The sequence below is a fragment of the Lacerta agilis genome, chromosome 3, assembly GCF_009819535.1.
Source record: "Lacerta agilis isolate rLacAgi1 chromosome 3, rLacAgi1.pri, whole genome shotgun sequence".
Classification (NCBI taxonomy): domain Eukaryota; kingdom Metazoa; phylum Chordata; class Lepidosauria; order Squamata; family Lacertidae; genus Lacerta; species Lacerta agilis.
The window spans coordinates 89375622-89399472 of NC_046314.1; the positions used below are offsets into that span (position 1 = coordinate 89375622).

The 23851-nt window shown below is 44.0% G+C and overlaps 1 protein-coding gene across 1 annotated transcript in view; it reads left to right on the forward strand.

The window, feature by feature from the left end:
* LOC117044188 (calpain-8-like) overlaps positions 1-22366 on the forward strand; it is a 44983-nt gene extending 22617 nt beyond the window's left edge. The window contains exons 12-21 of the mRNA XM_033144698.1: positions 2023-2234; positions 4089-4125; positions 4532-4597; positions 6349-6406; positions 7084-7148; positions 11484-11552; positions 13562-13640; positions 16129-16245; positions 18645-18703; positions 22176-22366. Of these exons, the coding sequence (XP_033000589.1) occupies positions 2023-2234; positions 4089-4125; positions 4532-4597; positions 6349-6406; positions 7084-7148; positions 11484-11552; positions 13562-13640; positions 16129-16245; positions 18645-18703; positions 22176-22199 (786 nt within the window). The 3' untranslated portion in view covers positions 22200-22366. The remainder of the gene's footprint in view (positions 1-2022; positions 2235-4088; positions 4126-4531; positions 4598-6348; positions 6407-7083; positions 7149-11483; positions 11553-13561; positions 13641-16128; positions 16246-18644; positions 18704-22175) is intronic.
* The last annotated feature ends 1485 nt before the right edge of the window (positions 22367-23851 follow it).

Genomic DNA, 23851 nt, shown 5'->3' on the forward strand with positions numbered 1-23851 from the left:
TAGATGGCTTTCCACAGGGTTAGGGTTGGGAACAGTAAGTGCTCCACTGAAGTGAAATTTCAGCCTTCACGACATAGGAAAACAGCCAAGTAAACACCTATTTTGGTGGAGGAGGGTCAAGATATTAACCGATATGCATGAAATTTCATATATAGCTATATAATCCCTAGTATAGTAAGACAAGACCTTTGGAGCAGGCTTTTTTTTTTTTTTTTTTAAAAAGTTTTTTTTATGAACCGCCCTAGTAGGGCAGTAATTGTTCCTTGATAATTTGTCACCCCCTCCATCATGGAACATGGGGCGGACCACCCCCTATGCCCCCCTTGCTACGCCCCTGAGGCTAGGTAGACATTTGGTCTGGTCCAGCAAGGAACTTCTTTCAGAGTGGTGGTTGTATAAAACCATGCATGCCACGCTGCTGCTGCTGCTGCTGCTGTGTGTGTGTGTGTGTGTGTTTAGAAGTAGTAGTGCTTCCCCACACTTCCAGTTTGCTACTGCATTGCACAAACCACACTGCAGGAAGAGAAGCTTAGAGTTAAGTGAGCAAGTTAAGGGAAAGGTGACAGCATCCTGCTGGAACGCAGATGCTCTAAACCAATTAAGCTGTTGCTTTCTACAACAGTGCCTAAGAATCACAGCAATGCATATTCTAGGCTATAATTCTGCATCAGACCAGCATGGGAAGTTGCACCTGATTCCAGCTGCTAATGTATGAGTGTGTTTTCTGTTTGACATTTCTAGTTAAGAGATATATGCTATCAGTAGACAATGGGGTACACCCTGTTTCAAACAAACTCCACCTTGCCTTAATGAGTCACATTTTGAAAGGCAAGCTCATGCTGCAAAGGCACTGTTTAAACATTTATTGTTTTGCTTTTGTTCAATTTAAGGCACCCGATTTCCTCTTATAACTCATGCAGAGCTTCGGAACATATTTGTATTATCAGTTATAATATAAAGATGCTTGTGTGTTGCAAGCTCAGATAGTAGATTAGCATTTGGTGGAAGGTGCAGAAGAAAATGAGCTGTTGAAAAGCTGCTTCCTTGAGATTTATACAGGCTGAAGGCATGTCTACACTCTGTGGAAAGCACCTCATGTTTTTGAAAAACTTAATATGCCAGCTCATCAGTTTGTAGGAAAAATGTAGGAAGAAGATTATGGTGATGGCAAGAGACTGGTGAAGCAGAGATTAAATCTCATTTAGAGAGCAACTGTGTGCCACATGCTAGTTATGGCTGTCTCAAAACAGCAGCCCCAGTTGTTTGAAACACTTAACTTAGGCTGTGTGCACACCATAAATGAAAAGTGTATTTAAAGCACATAGCTTCCTTTAAAGAATCCTGGGTGTAGTTTAACCCTCAAAGAGCTACAATTCCCAGCACCCTCAAGAAACAACAGTTCCCAGGATTATTTGGGGGAAGCCACATGCTGTAAATGCCCTGCTGGATCACATCAGAGACTTATCTAGTTCAGTATCCTGCTCTCTCAATGGCCAGTCAGATGCCTATGGGAAGCCCATAAGAGGACATGAACACAGCAGCAGCATCTTGCTTGTGTTCCCCGGTAACTGGCATTCTGAGCTCTAAATGCCTGTAGAACTGGAGGCAATATATAGTCATCCCAGTTACTGGGCATTGATAGACTTCTCCACTAATCTGTCTAATTTATTGGTTTGTTTTAGTGTTTGTTTTATGCATTTTGTGTTCTCATTTGGTATTTTTATGTTGCAAACCACCCTGTGATCTTCGGATGAAGGGCGGTATACAAATTTAATAAATAACATAAACAAATAATAAATGAATAATCCCGTTTTGCTGTTGGTGGCCATCACAACATCCTAGCAGGTGAACCTTGGTGTCTCCAGCACAGAATATGTGCAGGACAAAGCTGAGAGGAGACCCAACATGTTGACTGGGGAAAGGTTACCTGGTTTATGCTCCCACTTGGATGGAATTGTTTCTTGTGTTCTATGTCTTGCTAGCTGTTTTAACCTGATTTGTCATTCTTACTGTTCTCACTAGCTGAGAAATCAAACCGATGTTCATCTAAGCAGAGATTTCTTTTTGACGAACCGACCTGTCGTTCGCTCCGACACATACGTCAACCTGCGTGAAGTCTCAAACCGCTTCCATCTAGCTCAGGGAGAATACCTCATTGTACCTTCTACCTTTGAGCCTTTCAAAGATGGAGACTTCTGCCTTAGAGTCTTCACTGAGAAACAGGCTAAAGCTCAGTATGTATCTTTTACCACAACGTGCCAAAAGGCATTGTCCCTTTGCAGTCAGTACATTAAAGCTGTGGCTTGATCAGGTGTCTAATCCGGTTTATAGTTCATGACTCCCCCCTCCCTTTTTTTGCTCTCTGGGTTCTCATTAGGGAGTAATGACTATTCAACCATGTTCCATTGTGCCTCTGCTGGCATAGTGACTGAAGTGATACAATAAAAGGCAAATGAAAAGATAGTTGGGGTGGATCTTGGAGTTTGGTGAAGAAAACTTTTAACTTATATGCATAGACATTTTGTGTTTGTTTGTTTGTTTGCTACCCTTCACCATAAGGTCCAGGGTGGATTACATCATTAAACGCAGCATTAAAAACAGTTTAAAACAACTCGCAATCATAACAACAAACAGGTTACAAGGAAAATGGTGATGGTGAGAACACCTCCACTCACGGATTTCCCCATTCCTTTTTAAATCCCCTTTCCTTCACCAGAAGCATGTCTTTCTTTGGATGACAATCAAATCTTCAATTAGTTAGAAAACGTTCCTTTTTAGGACCAGGGTGGACGTTAAGTCCATGTCAGATAGAAACAGCATAAGCAAGTGTACACAATCTGGTTCTGGAGTATTAAGGTGAATGAACCATTTTATCCATAGTAGGTAAATGATCTTGCATGGTTACCTTAAGGCAGGAATAGCCAATGCGGCGCCCTCCAGATATTACAGTGGTACCTCAGGTTACATATATCCTGTATACCTGAAGGAGCGTCTCCACCCCCATCATTCAGCCTGGACACTGAGGTCCAGCGCCGAGGGCCTTCTGGCGGTTCCCTCACTGCGAGAAGCTAAGCTACAGGGAACCAGGCAGAGGGCCTTCTCGGTAGTGGCGCCCGCCCTGTGGAACGCCCTCCCATCACAGGTCAAGGAGATAACCAACTACCTGACATTCAGAAAATACATGAAGGCAGCCCTTTTCAGGGAAGTTTTTAATGTGCGATATTTTTGTATCTGATTTTTGTTGGAAGCCGCCCAGAGTGTGTACAAATAATAAATATTATTATTATTATTATTATTATTATTATTATTATTATTATTATTATTCAGGTTACAGACTCCGCTAACCCAGAAATAACGCTTCAGGTTAAGAACTTTGCTTCAGGATAAGAGCAGAAATTGTGCTCTGGCGGCGCAGCGGCAGTGGGAGGCCCCATTAGCTAAAGTGGTGCTTCAGGTTAAGAACAGTTTCAGGTTAAGAACGGACCTCCAGAACGAATTAAGTACTTAACCTGAGGTACCACTGTATTATAATTCCTTGAGTCTATGTCTAATGATAATGGGTGATGGGAGTTGTAGTCCAGCAATGTCTGGAGGGTGCTACGTGGGCTAGCCCTCATCTGCTCCCATACAGACAATCTCAAGCTTTAAGGTCTGCCTCAGATTCGCCACTCTCTATACCTTCATCTTGGATCATCAGGCAAGTAAGCATGAGTGTCAGGGCCTTCTCAGTGGTGGTACTGCACCTCTGGAGTAACCTTCCACTGCAGATGCATCAGAATATCTCTTTACTGTCTTTTTAGAGAGAGACCAAAAACATTTCTGTTTCAAAGGAGTTTAATGTTTGATCGTGTTACTGTTTTAAACTTTTCTTTAAAAAAAATTATTGTAAAATTATTATAATTTTATGCTTATATCTTTGTAGTTTGATTTTACTTAATTGTATTGGGTTGCAATTTATTTTAATGGGACCACTCTAAGCAAGATTCGGCTCACTGAAATTTTTGATGTAAGCTATTTCTGAGTGTTTCTATGATAAGAAGAACAGGGTAGTTAATTATATTCTTCTTCTTATTTTTTTTTCCTCACAGGGAAGTGGGTGATACTGTGGCTGCAAATCCATATGAGGTAAGCAAACCAAGTTGGGTCAAATTCACAGATTCAGCTTTGGGATACAGTGTCTTATTACTGCAAAAGATGAGGACCTCTTTGTTGTAGCCCAGAAAGTGTTGCAGACTAAAGAAAATAGTGCTTTCTTTGCATCCATAAGGCTTAATTCACTGACTTCTTTGCACAACTCGTTTCTGGAGAAGCAAACTCTGCACCATAAAGCCTAAGATCAATCACAATGTTTGACAAACGTAGCAGAGATGACAGGCTTCCGCTTAGCAAATGCAACCTTTTAAGTTTCTGAGCTTACTGAGCCAGCTTCTCAGGTTTCTTTTCCTTTCAGAGCTTATTTTGACTCAGGAGCCCTTTGGAGGAAGCCTCAGACCTCTGTGTAAAATGTAACATTATTCATGATTTCTTTTAGCCTCATGTTGCAGGCAAGGACATAGACAGCGAGTTCAAGAGCCTGTTTCAAAAACTTTCTGGGGAGGTAAGAGGGTTTCTGTGCTATGATAAATATTCAGAATTAGGCAAATGCTTCAAAGACTTCCCAGTGCATTGGTTCCTTCTTTTTACTAACACAATTGGCAGTAAACGGCTCCAGCTTGATACACTGGCTTTGTTCACACAACGCAGTGGCTCACTAGGATAGCACAAATGTGTAGACTCCTGGAGAGCCGCTTTTCTCCTTCTCAGTCTTTTTTAATTCCTGCACTTGATGAGGGAACTGACAGAGAGGATGCTCTCCCCTCCTCAGGAAAGAGGTGGGGCCCAAGAGAGGTGTTCTGGGCTGAGAAGCACAAAAGGCCTTATTTGAACTTTAGACTTATCTGTCCCCAGGCACCTTAATATGAGGAAACAGTGCGTTGTAGACCCCAATTGCCACCTTTTTAACCTATTCTACATACCAATATGCTGCAGAGGAAAATCAGGATGCATGTCTTTCGGGGCTGCGTTCCTGCATGAGTCATGTGATTCGCAGAAGAACGTGAACCCCAAAACACATGTCTTTCGGAGCCATGCTCTTGCAGCAGCCAGGTGACTTGTGAGAGAGCATGGTCCCCCCAAAAGGGCACGGGGGGCCTGCACTCTTGCTGGAGCCAAAACAGGAAATCTTGGACAGGGGTGTAGCGAGCTGCTTTGCCGCCCGGAGCGGCAAAGCGGGGGCACCCCCTTGGGGGCAGGGTGCTGCTCCCTAGCCGCGCTGTGACACGACAGCGCGTGTGCTGCAGCCTTAAAACTTGTCGCGCCGCCACCGCATAGTTGGAAAGGGTCCACCCAAGACGCGCATGTCCACCCAAGATGGCGGGCACGAGCGGCCAGCACCCCTTCCGTGCGGCGGCACGGCAAGTTTTAAGGCTGCAGTGCGCGAACAGCAGCATAGTCGCTATGCTGCTGTTCACGCGCTGCAGCCTTAAAACTTGCCATGCGCCAGCGGCACTGATCGCGGGGGCAGGGCGCTGCCCTGAGTGTCACCCCCCAGGTCAGTACCCGGGGCAGCCCGCCCCCTTGCTCCGCCCCTGATCTTGGAATCCAGTCAGAAGCTGGGATGGTTTTTGTAATTCCAGGATGTCCTGCTTAAAGTGGGACAGTTGATAGACATGATTCTAAACACTGCCCTCCAAATCTAGCTGTAACGTGCATATAGGACATGACTGTGCATACCAATCTACAGTAAGCCAGGGCCTTGTCCCATTTACTTCTATGGGAGAGGGAGCCCTTCCCTGGAGTGGGAGTGTGCTTATGGAGCTATTCTGACATTTGAATTGAATATGGTTATCTGCCCTATATACAAGGGATGCGGAACTTGTGACCCTCCAGATGTTGCTAGATTCCGACCCTCATCAGCCCCAGACAGCATGGACACTGGCAAAGATGATGGGATTCGTAGTCCAGCAACATCTGGAGTGCCACAAGTTCGCCATCCCTGCTATATACTATGCACCAGCTTCATTGTGTAGTTACATTCCTTATCAACAGTGTGAGCATCCATTTGTCTTCTTAGAGCTCTGTCTACTCCTTGTGGAACCCTTTGTCCCTGGACTTTTATCATTAACTCACACAACCAACAACTATCATCCACTAAAAATAAATTTAAATTGAATTTGGAGAGCTAGGGCAGAGAAGTCTCTCTTGGGTTTTTGTTTGACATTAGATCTAGGATACAGGCTAGGTTTAGCCAGAAGGTAAGAGTTTGGTTTCCACGTTTGTTAAATCTTGGATTTGTCTCCTTTTCTGCAGAACAGTGAAATGACTGCTGAGGAACTTCAGACTGTTCTGAACAGAGTTGTGTCAAAGAGTAAGTTGCTGTCACTGCTTCATAATTGTGGGGGGAGACTCAAATACACACTCAAATACTTATATCCAGAATTATATTCAAAACCAGTCTGAATAATTCCTTAACCGTAGCTGCCATTATGCTTTTCTTAAATTGCTTGTTATTGTTGCAACTGATTGCTATACAACTTTCAGAATGATAGCTATATTATTTTACCTAATAAAGCCAGATATACAAAAAAATGCATATTTCTGCAGTTCCTCAGAGAATGCACTAGAATTTTGCAGTGGTCACATTTATTTAAGTTCATTTCTACTACGAATTGCAGGGTTGTAGTGTGGGTAAAAGTTTAGGTGAAGCATTGATCCAGCTTAGATTAGTTTGTGCGTGTTTATATTTTCTTTTTGAAAAAGTTTAAAATAAAGTTGTTGGGTTTTTTTGGGGGGGGGGAAACACCACAAAGAGAACTGATTTGCCACAGAATCAGCTCTTGCCTCGTAATCACATCTTTCTGCTGATGTTCTTGTGAATTAGAATCTTCCCTCTGTGAGATGTTCAGCTGTCTTCAAGATGATCTAGCATATTTTTCCTTAACTGCAAAGGCTAACCATGCACAAAGATAAGTCCCTAGTGTTTCCAAGGAATGCAGATAAATATTTGTCTAACATTTTTTTTTTTTTGCCTTTTTCATTGTATAGGAAGAGACATTAACAGTGATGGATTCAGCATAAACACCTGCCGGGAGATGATCAGCCTCTTAGATGTATCCTTTAAATGTCACTTTTCTCTACTGGATTTCCCTTGTGAACCTTTTGACTGGATAAGGCAGGGCTTAACGTGTCTCATTTTCCTGGCACATCTGTCTTCACTTGCTGTAGGCATAAAATGCAGAGCGTTGATCTAAACAGCTTAGTATAGCAAGGTTATTAACCCTTTGTTTCTAGTTGCATGCATGGTTTCCCATTGTATTGTGTTCAAGCTCTGCTGGGATGTATGAGAGTTTGTCAACGATCCCTGCCTGGATTTAGCCGTGGTTGTGTTATTATGAACAACCTAGATGCAATTCTAGTCTGATCATCAGATCATAGGTTGCTCTCCTTTTATACACAAGGAAGGTGTACAATCAGATTTGGAGAGCTGTGGGGAGAGTAGGCCAAATGGTTAAACCGGCCCCTCCTATCCACATGGCTCGGCAAATATGGAGGAAATAAAAGCTGGAGCAACTGCCAATCTCCACAGCATGCCCTTTTCTCATAGGAGAGTAATTAACAATGCAAATGATTTAACATGCTAGAATGAATTTAATATAGCTGTGTAGCCAGGTGGCTGGTAGAGAAGGCAAGCTGTAATCTAGAGGGATGAGCTGTGCTGCTTCAGCAGAAAGTCTGCATAGGGAAAAATAATGGTAGAACTGGACTCAGGTGCACTTCTAGGGTCTTCAGAACCATCCACTTACAAAGAAGCTTTTGGTATCTCAGTCTCCACACCTACATGGAGGCTCAACTCCTCTGTTCTATTTTATTTTTATTCTTCTCTACTATGGCCTGGTCTAAACATGCAGTGGAATGTGGGGGCAGGGAGTAAAGACAGGAGAATAGACTCAGCCCACTTCAGGTTGCAGGTGGGAGAAAAGCAGTGCTCCTTTCCTCCCTTAAAACAAACAAACAAACAAACAAACAAATGTCACAGGAACCTCTGAAGTAGGGAACTGGCATAGCAGAGAGAGGGGCCTGTTCTATTCCATGTGGCAGCCTCTGCAATGCAGGGGTTCTGACCCAAGACAAAAGTTCAGGTTTCAGCACACAGAACAAGGTGAGGCAAAGTGGGGGTAAGGTCTAGGTCAGGCAGTGGTGTGCAGTGAAATTTTTCATAGGGGATCAGTTAGGCTCAGAGGTGCCAGCTTGTGAGGGCACACGGGGGTGAAGGCTGCCACCAGGATTTCCTGATGTTGCATCGCGTGAGCATCATGCCTAAGCTGGACAGAAGCTTCCTGGGCTTTGGGAAGAAGGCGCTAGGGTTTAATACTTTAATACTCTTAATTTACCAGGAACATTTAGGGGACTAGCCTAGTCCCTGAAGTCCACTAACTGCACACCACTGAGGTCAGGTGTGGTGAACCACTAGCCTTCCAGATGTTTCTGAACCACAAAGTTTCCCCACACCTGGTTTAATTTTCGGCGAGGCAAGATGAGGCCAGAGTACAGGATTCAGTGGCTCTGGAGAGTCCATAAGATCAGAACTTGAATGTTGTTGCCTATTTCAGGCTCAAAATGAGGTTTAAAGAAGAGCTGCTGCTCTAGCTCCACCTTCAGTAAAAGGAGCCTCCTCACTTAAGAGGCCCAGCCTATTTTACAGTCATCACTTTCATAGAGTGAGGGGCATATTGAGCTTCTGAGTGTGAGTTCTCAGAGTCAGAGGTGGGCAGTGTGACCTTCTTCAGCCAGAGAAGTACTGGTACCATGGAATCCTCTTGTGTTAGGGCTTCCAGGTTGGTATAAGCATCAGGCTCTGACTCTGAAGGCTGTTCCCTCTCCTACTCTGAATCCCTAGCTTGACCCTCCAAAGTTGAGGATTCTGGCCTTAGCATCATGATAGGGTCATCATGTGGTCCCTAATGTGCTCTCCCCCAAGGGAGTTTTCTAATTCAGAAATAGGTAACCTCCACCTGCAGCAAGTGGTATGGTTTATTCTGCACTAGGGATTCTGCTACATAAGTCAATGCCTGTGGAGACCAGGCCTGTCTCTCCTTTTGTCAAGCCCTTCCCCTCCTCAATCCCTTCTCACTCCTTACACTGCACAAACAGCCTATTGTCTTCTCCTTCATATTTTTCTCTGGTCTTCATTTCATTCTGTTCTGCCTGCATATCTCCCACTAACTCTTCATCTAGCCATGAACCCTCTCCACTTTCAAATCTCTCTTTAAATTTCTTTCATGCCAGAGACAGAGAGTGGATTTTAATAACTATTGAAAGTGGTTAAGATGGGGGACCTTTTGTCTCTGGTTTGAAAACACATTTCTTTGTTGCGCGTGGTCTTCTCTGGAACAGCACAAGTACCTCTCACTAGACCAAATAATGGGGTGACTGTACACACCAAAGTCAAACATGCTTTTCTCTACATTTGGAAACAGTAATTCTTCTGCTTCAAGAAGCAAATGAAGTCTTTCCTCAGGCACCTTGGCCTCACTTTACCTGCTCTTCCACTGTCTCTGACTCCCCCCACCCCAATCTCTGTTTGATGTACATTATAACCCTCTGGGCAGAGATCAGATCATGCCTACAGCATAACTGCCTTGTGGGTAAGAAGGACCATGGGCAGTTGTAGGGATACCTAATCTCTAAACAGAAACAACTAGCTTCATGGCTAGGTTGTGAGAATGAGCACGGGGACCACAAAGTTCTTTGCACAATTAAAGAGCTGTAGACTTAAGAAACATTTCTTTGGAGTAATGCAGTGCTTCGTCACTTACCTCTGCTGCCAGCTTCCCTTCACTCATTGTTAAGTGAGGCAGAAGCCTGCTTATAGCAAGATGGCTGTGAGGTCAATTCTCTGCTCTAATGATGGTTCTAAGAGGCTACGGGTCATTTGCTGGCTTATGTGATGCCAGAACTGGACACAATGTTTTGCTTATTATGCCAGATCGTTTAACGCAATTTCTTTCAGCAAAAAAGGGAAGAGAGAGATGATGTGCTTGGGACAGACCCGCCTCTTTTGTCTAGAAGGTTAAGGATACTGGATGCAACTCAGCTTTGCTGTAATCACTGGGGTCTGGATTGTACCTATGTTGCCTGCTCCTGTGCAAGCTGACTCATAAATAAGCATACACGCAGAACTGGCACCTTTTTACAAGTGCCATATCATGTTCATTTTGTACTTGCAAGGAGTTGATCTCTCAGTGTGACAGCACAAAAGCTCTGGAACTCCCTACCCATTAATATTAAGCAGGTCGCCATATTGTTTTCAGCACCTGCAAAACTTTTTTTATTTTATTTAGGCAAGTCTGAGTAGATGTGCAATTTTGACAGGCATTTTAACATGCAGTTTTATTTTATTATGTGTTTCGGGGTGGAGAAAGTAATGGCCGATCAGATATAGTTGGTCTCCAACTCCCATCAGCCCCAGCAAACATAATTACCAGTAGGCAGGATGAGAGTTGGGAGCTGAACAGCATCTGAAGGGCCACAGCTTCCTCATCTCCGTTTTTACTTACATTTTTTTAAATTTTATTTTTTTAATGTTGATTTAATCAGTATTTTAAATGTCTATTTTATACAAACCACTTGGAGGTCTTGACAATTAAGTGGCATATAAATATCCTGTTAAACAAACAAACAAACAAACAAACAAATGTCTTACTCACGGGTAAGTGTGCATATAATCACAGCCTAACAGTGGAGGACTTGGACTTTAAAATTTCAGCGGCGCCTTGTGTGGTGCCAAAATTTGGTTCCAGCCCCACCTTCAGTTGTTCATCATTGTTACGGTACCCCCTGCGGTCCCCTCTCGGCTGAACCGGTCACACTCCCCATAATCCGCTTCTGAGGCTAATTTGTACTTCAGCAATTAATGTCCTAGTAAATATTCTGGGAGCACCTGATATTGTGGCATTGTTAAAGTTAAGAAGGTGTGGGCCTTATCTGTGCTTCGATGGGATAACCAGGAGGAGTTGCGGAGGAGTTGCTGATAAGTCATTGTGTTCTTTCCAAAGGAAGAATGCAGCAGAAGTGTAGCAAATGGAACTTGGGCTGCTTGAAATGTGTGCAGGTTTTTAAAACAAAAGAATTTCCTAAAAACGACTTCAAGCAGGTGGCTACTTCTTGTAGTCCAAAGCATGATCTATGTGGCCCTACGAAAATATAATAAATCACTCTGCAAAAGAGAGCCCAGGAATCTTCATTACACCCTTATCTAAGCAAACTGAAAACAGCAGGTGTGCCTCCTCTGGGTGGGTTGAAAGTGCAGGTTCATGCATCACGTAAAGTGGCACATTTTAATGAGTCATTCATTTTTATCTAGGCCAGAAGTCCTTACTGGCTGAGAGAGAGGGGGGGAGGGGGGAGTTATTTGCTTCAACAAATTAGACCTTAACTTTCTGCAGAACCATGGAACTGGTACATTGGATCTTTTGGAATTCAAGATACTTTGGATGAAGATTCAGAAATATCTGGTAAAATAGCTCTTTTCTAAATGTATTCTTTCTCTTTGATCCATAAATGGATGAGAAGTGGAGCCCTGAATGCCAGAAATACAGGTGGGTTTTTTTTGAGGGGGGTATGGAATGCAGGGGTGTAGGAAGGGAGGGGCGGCTGTAGAGCGGCCAAGGGCGCTCGTTCACGCGGCATCTGTATGGGATGCCGCTCGCGCGGCAGCCTGTACGGTCGCCATGCAAGCAGCAGCTCATACGCACTGCACATGTGTGGCATCCCGTACGGAGTGCGCACGTGCATGTCCAGCCCATACGCACTGCACATGTGCAGTCCGTACGGGCTGCGCCGCCCCAGGTGCCGGAGAGGGTTCCTCCGCCACTGATGGAATGTACATGCAAGAGTTCCAAGGGTAGGAAATAGTCTTGTATCCCACGGACAGCTACTCATATTTTTAAATGCCTCCTCCCTAATTAAACTACTAGCATGGGCATCCACTGGCATTTTAATGGGTGTGTTTATGTGAAAAATGAAAAACACTGAAACCATGGAGCAGGCTAGTTTTTCGTAAAGAGTGAGAAGAATCGGCTCTGTACATTTTGCCTTGTATCTCAGGTTCTACAAATGCTAAAGGTCACGTCTGCACTATACATTTAAAACATGACTAAGGATTCATGGGGTATATTGGGAACTGTAGTTACAGGTAGGTAGCCGTGTTGGTCTGCCATAGTCAAAACAAAATAATTTTTTAAAAAAACCTTCCAGTAGCACCTTAGAGACCAACTAAGTTTGTTCTTGGTATGAGCTTTCATGTGCATGCACACTTCTTCAGATACCTTGGTGAGGTTGATGGACTTCCATTTCATGCGGCTCAATGTGGTGCCTTCCATAGTTCCAGTTACGGGAACTGTAGTTTGTTAAAGATTCTGGGAATTGTAGCTGTGTGAGGTTAGCACCCTTAATGAACTACAGTCATGTGACCTGATTTCCTTTTTTTAAATGGAAGCTGGGAGTCATGAGAACATGAATAATATTAATAATTTTATTTGTACCGTGCCCATCTGACTGGGTTGCCCCAGCCACTTTGAGTGGCTTACAACATAAATAAAACATAATAAAAACCTCCCTATACAGGGCTGCCTTCGAGTGTCTTCTAAAGGCTGTATAGTTACATATCTCCTTGATGGGAAGGCGTTCCACAGGATGGACGCCACTACCGAGAAGGCCCCCTGCCTGGTTCTCTGTGTCTGCAGGCTACCTCACTTGTCAGAGGCAGATTGCCTCTGAATACCACTTGCCGGGCAACAAAAGTAGGGGAAATGCTGTTGCCTCCAGGTTCGAAATGCAAGCTTCCTTCCCCATGGCCTCTGGTCACTGTGATAACAGGATACTGGACTCAGTTAGGCCTTGGGCCTAATTCCTCACATCCTTGATAATTGAGAGTAGGATGGGAGAATGCTAAAATGTCTTCCCACTGTTAGTTTGGCACCTGCCACACACATGAAAATGACATGAAAATTATGCTACTTATATGCAACTACTGTATAGGCTATTTCTTATTGGGCCCTTGGTGCTCAACATTTTGATTACTTTTGCAGCAGTGGATGAAAGTGTGAAAGAACAACTGTGGCAGAACTTCCTACTGAGTTACAGGCCAGAATAGCTTCTAATTACACAGCTAGAGCTGGATAAGAAGCCATTTGGCACCGAGAACTGTCTGTTGTTCTTTTAAAGTATTAATCTCAATAGAGTTTTATATTACAGCCTTTGCCAGAGGAAGGGGGTTATTTCTCAAAGGCCCGTTTGCCATGTGGGTGGGCAAGTTGCCAGCCCTGTGGGAGCCATTTCCCAGGGCACACAGCTTGCCATTAGTTAATTGAATTCCTCCCTCTCCTTCAGTCATTAACGCTTTCAGAGAGAGGAGGCTCCCTTGCCAGGCATGAGCAGCAGTGAATATCCTAGCCAAACTGATAGGTCTTCTAAAATTAGCTGAAAATGACAACCAACAGCCTTCCCTATTTCTTTGGCTTAGGAAATCTACAAGAAAGTGGATACTGACTCTTCTGGGACGATAGATGCACATGAAATGAGAAACGCTCTCACGGAAGCAGGTCAGTATCCTGCATGGAGAGATGGTGGAGAAATCTAACTTTTTTTTGGAACTGGAATGAGAAACCACCTAATCTGCATTTCTTGAATCAATATATGGTGCAAAACACATTTCTCCTTTGAACTTTGCACTTCTCTGAATTTTGCAATGTATTTGCCCAACCAATCTCTATGTACAAAATGCATATTTTCAGGGAAAGTGTGCATAAATATACATACCTTGGTGAAAACAACATAGAAAGGTGTATTATATTAGGGGAAATAGCTTGCAAAAATGTGTACATTAGTCAAAACTATGTACAAGAATGCAGCGGCACCCAGGGTGGGGCAAGTTTTCCACCCCCTGGTGGGCTGGGCAGCTGAGGTGCCTCCTTGCCCATTGCCCCCATCTACCAGTCCATTAGTTCAACCCACCTGCCACTGTTCCTCAGCTGCTTGTCATGGTGCCCCCTGATTGCTCCACCTCAAAAATGTGTCTGGGGCCACCCCCATGCTATGCCTCTGCAAGTAGGTGTATATGCGGAGAAATTTGCATTAACATGCATTTCCATGAGTTGTTTTTTTTTAAAGACTCAAATAGGGGAATTTAGAGAAATAAATTTAAGATGGGAAACAGAAAAATTGAAACTGACTGATTTTTCCATCCCTACTGTGTGCCAGTGGTCTTTTGTTTGACTTCTAGGGTACCCAATCCTCCATGTCAAGGAATCTTTTACATCTGTCAGAGTTCAAGAGTATTGCAAATAATTTTGGGACGTGTTCTTGGATGCCCATTCATATGAGGCACAGACTGGGCTTGTTGGGCCTCATGTTTACCCTGCTTGAATTGAGAATATGACTCAGAACATCCCCAGCAGCAGACTCCTGCAGCTGTGCTTTGACAGAGATGCTGGACAGCGTGCTGGTGATGGGGAGTCTATATTTCAGGGAAACTTTAAGGAATTAGGGCTTTGCAACAAAATGTTGCCAAATGGAATGCTCTTGTTTGGCACTCCTGCCACTCTATTCCACCCCCATCTTTTTCCTTGATTCTCTCTCCAGCCATTGGTCAGCTTTCTATGCACCCTGCACATGCTCAGCCCTCATTGGACCCCACTTGGGATATTTCCCCTCCATTTCTGGGTTTTTGGAAGGGGGAGTAGACACGCAGGTGCCAATCCCAGCTACATTAAAACCTTAATTTTTCTCTATTGATCTCTATGGACATCTCTCATTTAAGTCCCTGAGGACATATGAAAATTAGAACCATTGTGTGGCCCATCGAAACAGCGGCATAGCTCTCTCTACCTTTTTTAATGTCCAGCTGTTTCTTCCTCCATCCTCTTTTTCCAGCTACGACATTGCCAGCGCAAAGACTGCAGTGGTTTCTGCAGGGGTGAGAAGTAGGCATCAGATTCACCCTCTCCAAGGTTGTACTTCTCCCTGTGCCCTTGGAAAGGAACATTCCATGCTTCATGTGACCACTGGGGCATCCTCCCAGGGCCCATAGTGGGACCAGTGTCTCTTCTCATATAGGTCATATGCATCAGCCTCATTTGGCTCCAGTCCTCCCCTCTCCCCTCACAATACCCTCTGCAAACTGAGGATAATACTTCAAGCATTTGGTGAAGTGGACTGTAGTCTACAAAAGCTTATGCTACAAAGCATCTAGTAATCTTTAAAGTGCCACAAGGATCTTTGTTGTTTCTATAGGGGGGTGGATGGGGATCATCTGGTCTTTCTGGGGTGGGGTTGGGGGGGAGAAAATTATCGCTACAATATGGGGAATTGCTGACTTTCCAGCAAATGTGTTCCTCCATTCAGGCCAGCAAACAGTGGCTTCAGCCTCAGCTTAAATGAAGCTATAAGAAATGGATAGGAAGTATATCCTGTGCATGAAACTGACTCCCTGCAATGGATTTCCTTTGGCTGGAGCCCCAGGAGTGCATTAAGGCTTCACTAATTAGGTGCTTCTCTTCTGAATACAGGACAAGGGAATTCCCACGAATTGGCATTAAAATGTGTCATTTTAGAAAACATGAGGGAGTGTTAGGTCTGTTACCTCTTGAGAACAATGGGGACTGGGAAGGAGAACACAATAGACCAACAAACCTGCCAGGATGGAATAGCTGATAATACTTCATCACTGTCTGTCTGCAGCTGTTGTTGTTGTTGTTGTTGTTGTTGTTGTTGTTGTTGTTGTTGTTGTTGTTGATTTCATCTCTATACTGCTTTATATTTTAAAGAAAAAGATCTCAAAGTGGTTTACAACAAATCAAAACATTGTATAAAACAATCCAGAATGAAACAAATGCAAGCTTCAAGGAAAATATTTCAATTCCTTCTCCAAGTGACATTTTGCTTTTGCCATATTTATTTACCTACTTAATTTATATATCTGCCCCATAGCAGAAGTACTATAAACTGCACAAAACAGGTGTAATGAAACAGAACAGTGTGGATCAACACCAAACATTGTGTTACTCATGCCTGGCTCTCCTTTCCACATAGGCTTCACTCTCAACAACAAAATCCAGCACAGTATAGCTCTCCGCTATGGCGGCAGCAAGATGACCATTGACTTTGATGGCTTCGTGGCCTGCATGATTCGCCTAGAGACTCTCTTCAGTAAGTCTTCCTGAAGTAAAAGGAGGCAGAGTGATAGAAAATACCCTTACCACCACCCCTGGCTTTTCTCTAACAAGCAAAAGAGTTATCTCTGTTTTTAACCTGAGTACAAACAACTATGTGTCAAGGAAAGAGGGACCAGAATGTCTGTAATTTGCCAAATTAGATAAGTAACTAAATACTCCCAAGCTAGTGTAAGATCCTAAAACTTGTCAGACTCTGCTTTTGACAAAGCAAATACAGGGACTCAGGTGCAGAAGACATTCTATCCCCCACAAGGTCTAATAGGATCTGCCTAAGGGATTGATTTGCAAACCTCACCAGAGGCCCACAGTGTCTGACTGCCATCTTGCTATGCAGAGAATGGTGTAACTGCCCAAATATGCCAGTTTAGGTGCTTTCCAGACAAGGATTGCACAAGAATATACAATGACCAGATCATCTTAATTGCATTCCTCCCCACACCCCATCTAGTGTCCCTGCTACAGGGAAACCACTTTTCCAATCTCATTTTCATTCAAGATAGTGCAGGTGCTCCATTGTGAATGGAATAGGCAATGTGACTGTGAGAATCTATAGGCATCTGCTGGATGCTATCTGTGACATCCCCAGTGACCAGCAGCTCATTTCTCCCAACTTTCATGCCTTCACTGTTTTGCCATTTTAGAAGTATTTAAAATACTAACCTCCCCCCCCCAAAAAAAATAGTCTTCGGAAACTGAGCACTCTCTTATATACCACCACAGCTGGAAGTACTAAGTCAACCCTTTAAAGTTACCAACACCATAGGAAGATGTCTCATACCAGACCACTGGCCCATCTAGCTTAGTGTTGTCTACACTGATTGGCAGTGGACCTCCAGGGTTTCAGGTGGGACATTTTCTCAGTCATACCTGAGGATAGTAGAGATTCAGTCTGGGATCTGGGACAAAGCAAACCCTTTGTCCCACAACTGATTCATGCAAGACGACATTCTCTTCTCTCACTACACAATGAACAATGCTCTGCCATTTCATGACCCCTTTTGTCTTGCTATTATATTAGTATCGATGTTTGACTCTCCAGTGTTAAGAGTACACATCCCCAGCCTTGTTTTCAAAGAAAAAGAAAGTGATTTTCTATTTTGCAGAAAGGTACTTGCTAACCATTAACACGAAGCTGGGAAATTGCGTTGATGATGCTGGAGCGTGGCCAAGTCATATGCTTAGAGTAAAAGACAAATGTTCTTAATGACCTGCAGATGCAATTTGTCTGTGTATAACTATATCATGACCTCTGAAAAAAAATCACAAAATCAAAAACACTGATCAATATTTTGCTTTGTGTTTAATTTGAATGCCCATTCAAATTAAGCTGAAGACGAATCTAGCAATCATTTCCTAGAAATGCTTCTCAAAGCTAGTTTGGAAAAGTTTGGCTTGAGATGTAATGTTATGAATACACACACAACCTCATGTATGAAATAGTTTCAGATTTGAAAGCTTCTCACTTGGGCGAATCACTGGGTCAGTTTTTATTAATGCTTGAGGTCTGCTTGACTGCTGAATTTGAAGTTAGGAATAAATCCACCCCCATCTGCGACAGGCCAGTTTGGCTAGAGCATAAGAGGTAGCTAGCATAGTACCGGTACTCTCCAAATGTTTTGGACCACAACTCTCACCATCTTTGACCAGGGGCTGGGGCTGATGGGCAGTTGCAGTGAAAAACATCTGGAGGATACCATGTTGCCATCCCCTGAGTCAGAGACATTGGAAGACATTACAAAAGCAGAGCTTGACCACCTTGTAGGCTGGCTCTCTTGGTTGGCCCAGCTGAACTGATTTGCTCTTGCGGTACACCTCTGCAGCAAACATGCTCTCTGGTTACGGCATGCTGGATTGTACAAGTTGATATTGGGAGGGCATGTGTGCATAGCTAATATTGGGTGTGGGCTGGAGAATTGGGTTAGATGTCCTTTGGCTCTTCTAATACTTTTGCCCTCCGTGAAAGGGAAGTGCTTTGTGTGTGCAATGGAAAATGCCTGTAGACATCCAGAATGCTTAGAACATAGCAACGTAGGAATCTGCCTTATAATGAATCATATGACCATCAGTCCATCTAGGTCCATATGGTCTACTCAGTGGCTCTCCAAGCTTTCAGTCAGAGGTATCTGCTTGCTCTACCTGGAGATGCCAGGGGTTGAACCGGTGACTTCTTGATGCAGATGCTCTACCACTGAGCTACAGTTCTTCTCTCAAGGGCAAAAATTAGATTGTGGCCCATGTGTAAACTGTGCACTGAAGTAACCTGATTTGAAGAAGCCGGGTTCTCGGAATTGTGCCCCATCCCCAGGTTTTGTATTTCTCATGTACCAAATGCTACTGTTTAAGTATAACACCTGCTCTTTTTTTGCCACTCAGAAATGTTTCAGATGTTAGACAAGGATAAGCATGGAGTTGTCCAGCTCTCTCTGGCTGAGGTAATGATGATTGAATTAAGCTTCTGCACAGTTGCATTATGACAGATTGGTGGTAATAAGATGCCCGAATAAAATCACCACTACTTTTAAATCACACCTATTTATTATTATTTCTAGTAATATTGATGCAGCTAGGATACCTGTTAAAACCACAGCTCGGCATGTTAAAACAGAGAACACATCTTAGTGGATAAGCTCACACATTATAATTCACTGACTGGAATATATTTGGATGCATGAGGTAGAATCCTGGGTAGTCTTTAGCCCCAGTAGATATTAAGATCAAGGTGGCAATACATGGCCAAGTTGTAGCCCTTTCAACCATGCATTCATCTGCTTTCTGCTTTGGGAGCAATGTGTGCTTTCATTGCCACTCAACTGACAGGCACTAGCAGCACACATTCAAATGCTTTGTACTAATGAAGCAAGCCTCATTGAAGGGGCGCTTCCAAAACCAACCAGCTGATTGGAGCTGGGATGCACCTTCAGTGGAGGTCATTGTGACAACCCACCAGCTTATTGGCAGTCACACCAATCCCTTTGAAATTTGATGGGTCACATGATGTCAGGTGATTGACAGGGGTTCTGTCCCACCCACCTGGCAAAGTTGGGCTGTACTGGTCTGCTCCATCTGCTAGCTCAAAGATGGGGAATCTTCTTCTGTATTCCGTTGGTGATAATTTCCCAGGGCTTCATGCAACTTGTGGGCAGGCCCCAAACCATAAATGGACAGAACAACTATTTTATCTCTCTACCTTTTTTTGTCTCTCCCTTTTCCTTTCCACCCAACGGGCTGCCAGAATTGGGACATTTGATTGCTTCCAAGAGTTTTCTCCCCTTATCCTTCCATTGCTTGATCTGTTCCAGCTTCTCCATCTCCTGCCCTCCTTTCTCTCTCCAGTTCCCCCTTTCCTGGCATGAAATGAGGTCAAAGGCTGCAGGTTGCCCATACCTGTACTGGTTGAACAAGCCAGGTGCTCTAAACAAGGATGAGTAGGTGAGCGATGGTCGTAGCAACAGCGATGAGAGTCTGGAATGGGATTCTCTGGCTCCAGCAGCTGACAAAACCCAAAACTGGAGGCATCCATTCGCAGATGCATGAGCCAGCTCATAAGCTTCAGCATGAATTACTGCTTTCTTCTGAGCAAAAATGGCTAGAATTGGGCTCCGAGTTTTTAAAGCCAAAAACAATAATGCTGTCAGAGCTAGTACTGTATTGTCAAATTCATCAGGAAAACGTAGGTTATATATGGACAGCAATCCATTTTGTCACATTGGGAGCAGGATATAAATATATTTCTGTTATGATCACCCTGTGCTCATCTTTGTGATCCTCCTTCAAAGGGAATGAGACAAAACAACTGAAAACATGCATGAGGGAAGCAGTTCTTGCCCAGAATGAGGTGGAAATAAGTGACCTGATAGGTCTTAGCAATGATCTAGATGTTATGAGTGACTATTCTCCCCCCCCCCCCGCCCTTATTTTGGCTAGAATACAAAAGATATCAGGGCCTGCTGCTGCAGTCAGAGAAAGGAACCTTGCTGTGAAACTATAATGAAAGCCACATCCACCAGAGATGTTAGGAGCATTCAGTTTTATTTAATGGCACTTGGGAAGCAGACTCTGACCTACCTTTTCCTCTGTCAGCCAGCAAGAAATCCGATGCATTTTCATGCAATATGTCTCTTACCCAGCTCCCAATCTAGTGGGATTATTCACCCTAGGTGAAATGCCAGCAACTGTCACTGCTCTGTAGCTCAGAAATTTCCAGGCTTGCTAATCGATTTTGGACCCTCACTGCCGTTGCCACCCCGTTCCTGTAATTTCCTGGGTCTGCGGGTGTGCAGAAGGTTGATTCTGGGCCAGAAAAATGTAGAAGGAGGCTTTGGGTGATCCTTCCAAGTGCCGTGCATGAAACTTGGGGGAATTGTGGAAAAGATCTAAGCTACACTGGCAGGAGGCAGAATCACATGGGTCGGTAGGTACCAATGAGGCCTGTTACACACCTCCCAATATGGACTCAACTGCAACTGCAATGATCAAAGCAACATAAGAAGTTCCCATATATCAAACCAGACCTGTTCCATCTTGCTCAATATTGTCTGCATTGACTAATGGCAGTTTCCCCAGGGTTTTGGACGGAGGGGTTTACCAGCCCTACCTGGAGATCCTAGGGATTGAGTTTGGGGCCTTCTGTATGCAAAGCGTTCTGTTCTAATGAAGGCTAATTCATTGGGGCAAATGGGGCAATGCCCCCTCCCAACCTCAGTTTGCCTGTAGCCAGCCCACACCTGCCTGCCTTCTTATTTAAAACCAGCCTAGGGCAGGGCTGGATTTAGGTTTGATGAGGCCCTAAGCTACTGAAGGTAATGGGGCCCTTTATATGTCCAGCTGTCCTTTGTCAACAACAAATTGTCACTGTTTTTTGTGTTGAATATATGGTAATTCTAGGGAGCAGGCTAGCAGGCGGGGCCCATTACTTACATCATAGGAGCCTACACAACACAAAACACTGTTGTTTTATGTAGGTTTTATTTGTTTTTTTATCTTATATTTTGGAAATATAAATCCAGTTTTTTTCCCCTTTAATTTTTTTGTGCCCCCCAAGAGAGTGGGGCCCTAAGATATAGCTTGTTTAGCTTATATGTAAATCCAGCACTGGTCTAGGGACTGGCACTGGGTTCACTGGTGGAGGAAGAGGGGTGCGGGGGGAGCACACCGCCCCCAGCAGCGCAATCCCGGTGGGGTGCTATTGCGGCTGCCCCCCCGCGCTGGGCGCCACACCCCCACAGCCGGCGTGCCACACCCCCAGGATGCACACCAGCCCCGTCCCCGCCTGCTCTCCGCCCCCCAGTGCCGGAGCATGAAGCTCCGCCACTGACTGAGTGTCAGCTTCTTCTTCCATAGCCTGAGTTTTGCCATTACAGAACTCAGTAGGGAGGAAGACGGGGAGAAAACCAGAATTACCGTATTTTCCGGCGTATAAGACGACTAGGTGTATAAGACGACCCCCAACTTTTCCAGTTAAAATATAGAGTTAAGAGATATACTCGACCACAGATTCTCCACCCTGCGTATAAGACGACCCCTGACTTTTGAGAAGATTTTCCTGGATTAAAAAGTAGTCTTATATACCAGAATATACAGTAGTTGGCTGTGCTTGTCATTGGCTCTTACTCCACCTGCTGTTGTCTCCCTGCCTTACACATCACCACCAGTCTCGATGGCCATCAGTGAGTATTCATCTGCTTTGTCCCTGAGCAATGACCTTTCCACAGATTAAGTGGCACAGCCAAAATGGTTCCCCTCAGAATCAGGACTACTGACTCTCGTTTATAGACTCTTAGATCCCATGATGCAGCAGCTCCTCTAACAAGATGGAACCGTAGAAAACTTTGGTGAAGCTTTGAACATGTCCAAACAGATGCCCTAAGTAAGTTCTAACAGTTATGTTTTCTCTTTCTCTGCCAGTGGCTGTGTTGCACATTGGTTTAAGACGGCGTTTTGCAAGTCATTTGAGAGCTCCACAGCTAGCACTTCTACAAATAAGCTCCTACAAAGCAGTTGAAAGATATGAAGAAGGAAATCGATTTCTGAGCCTGGCAATACTTTTTAATGTAAACAGATCATTCAGAAAAATAAACACATCTATTTGGAAACAATGAATTGCTATCATTCCTTTTGTTTCTGGTGTTCAGATTGTGGGTGCCATTGCTTAGGTAGCCAAAATGGCCTCACCCTCACACAAGAGGGAGTTAGCCTAATGAACAGAAGGGCTGGCTTACTATAAGTACAGTGGTACCTCAGGTTACATATGCTTCAGGTTACATACTCCGCTAACCCAGAAATAACGCTTCAGGTTAGGAACTTTGCTTCAGGATAAGAACAGAAATCGTGCTCTGGTGGCGCAGCGGCAGCAGGAGGCCGCATTAGCTAAAGTGGTGCTTCAGGTTAAGAACAGTTTCAGGTTAAGAACGGACCTCCAGAACGAATTAAGTTCTTAACCTGAGGTACCACTGTAACTGAATAAATGCACATGACCCATTTAAGGAGCCCCTACCATAAGACCCAAGTCTGAAATTTCCGTACTTCCCCACAGCTTGTGAAAACCTCAAAGTTTGTAGAAGTAGAAAGAATCTTTTGGGGATAAGCTCTAATCCCCACCCCCCAAAGTAAAAGGACTGGGATGGACTAGCTTGATCTCATTTTGGGGTCTTCTGCAATCCTGGCCAGAATCAAGGAACGGATCCATCCTATGCACCACATATGGATAGCTCCTTTTAGAACAGGAAATTAAAAGTTATATATGGAACTGTTGCACCGTAGGAAGGATGCATGACTTGACTCTCCCAGCTTCACTTCTCCTTCTTGGTTGATTAAAAAATTGCTGCGAGTTCACATTGTTTGTTTCCTTCATTTGTTGGGGAATGAGGACATCGCCATGCCTCCTTTCATCATAAATATTTCAGGGCACTATGCACATCAAATTTCCTTAGCGACATAAAGTGCAATAAAATACAATCAGCACAAAAGCATCAATCACAGGGAAATAATAAAACTGATACACCATTTGGATCAGATTCTCAAGCTTTCGTTTAGTTATTGGACTTTGGTTCAACGTTATTGCTAACCCATTAAACAGCCTCGTGCACTCTGTTTTACTTACATATTCACAATCTTACATTCTCAATCATCCCTTTTCTCCCTTGTCACCTTCCATCTTAAAAATAAATACGACTGAAAAACCCAATCAGGATGCGGTGGATCTTCCTCAAAGGGACTGTGCAATCAGCTTGTTTGATTTGTGGCTGTTGTATTTGGGTAGGGATGACGTAACGGGAAAGATGATAAAATGTGACAGCAAATCTGCAAGCAAATATGGGCTGGTGCAATCTAATCAAAAGAAACAATAACTTGTTCAATGCGAATCTGATAATTAAATGCTGAGGAGGAGGTGCAAGAACAAGCACAGGCAGTTTAACCATACGTCAGCGTTGCTGACAGGTCAGGACTGTGCTCCTCCAGCACACCGGAGAGTGGCAAAGCTAGTTTAGGAGGCCAAGCTATGCAGCACAAAAAACTCTGTCCTCCAACACCTTACCAACACCCCCAGCATCTGCCCCCTGGTGCAGTTGCTTCACTTTGCC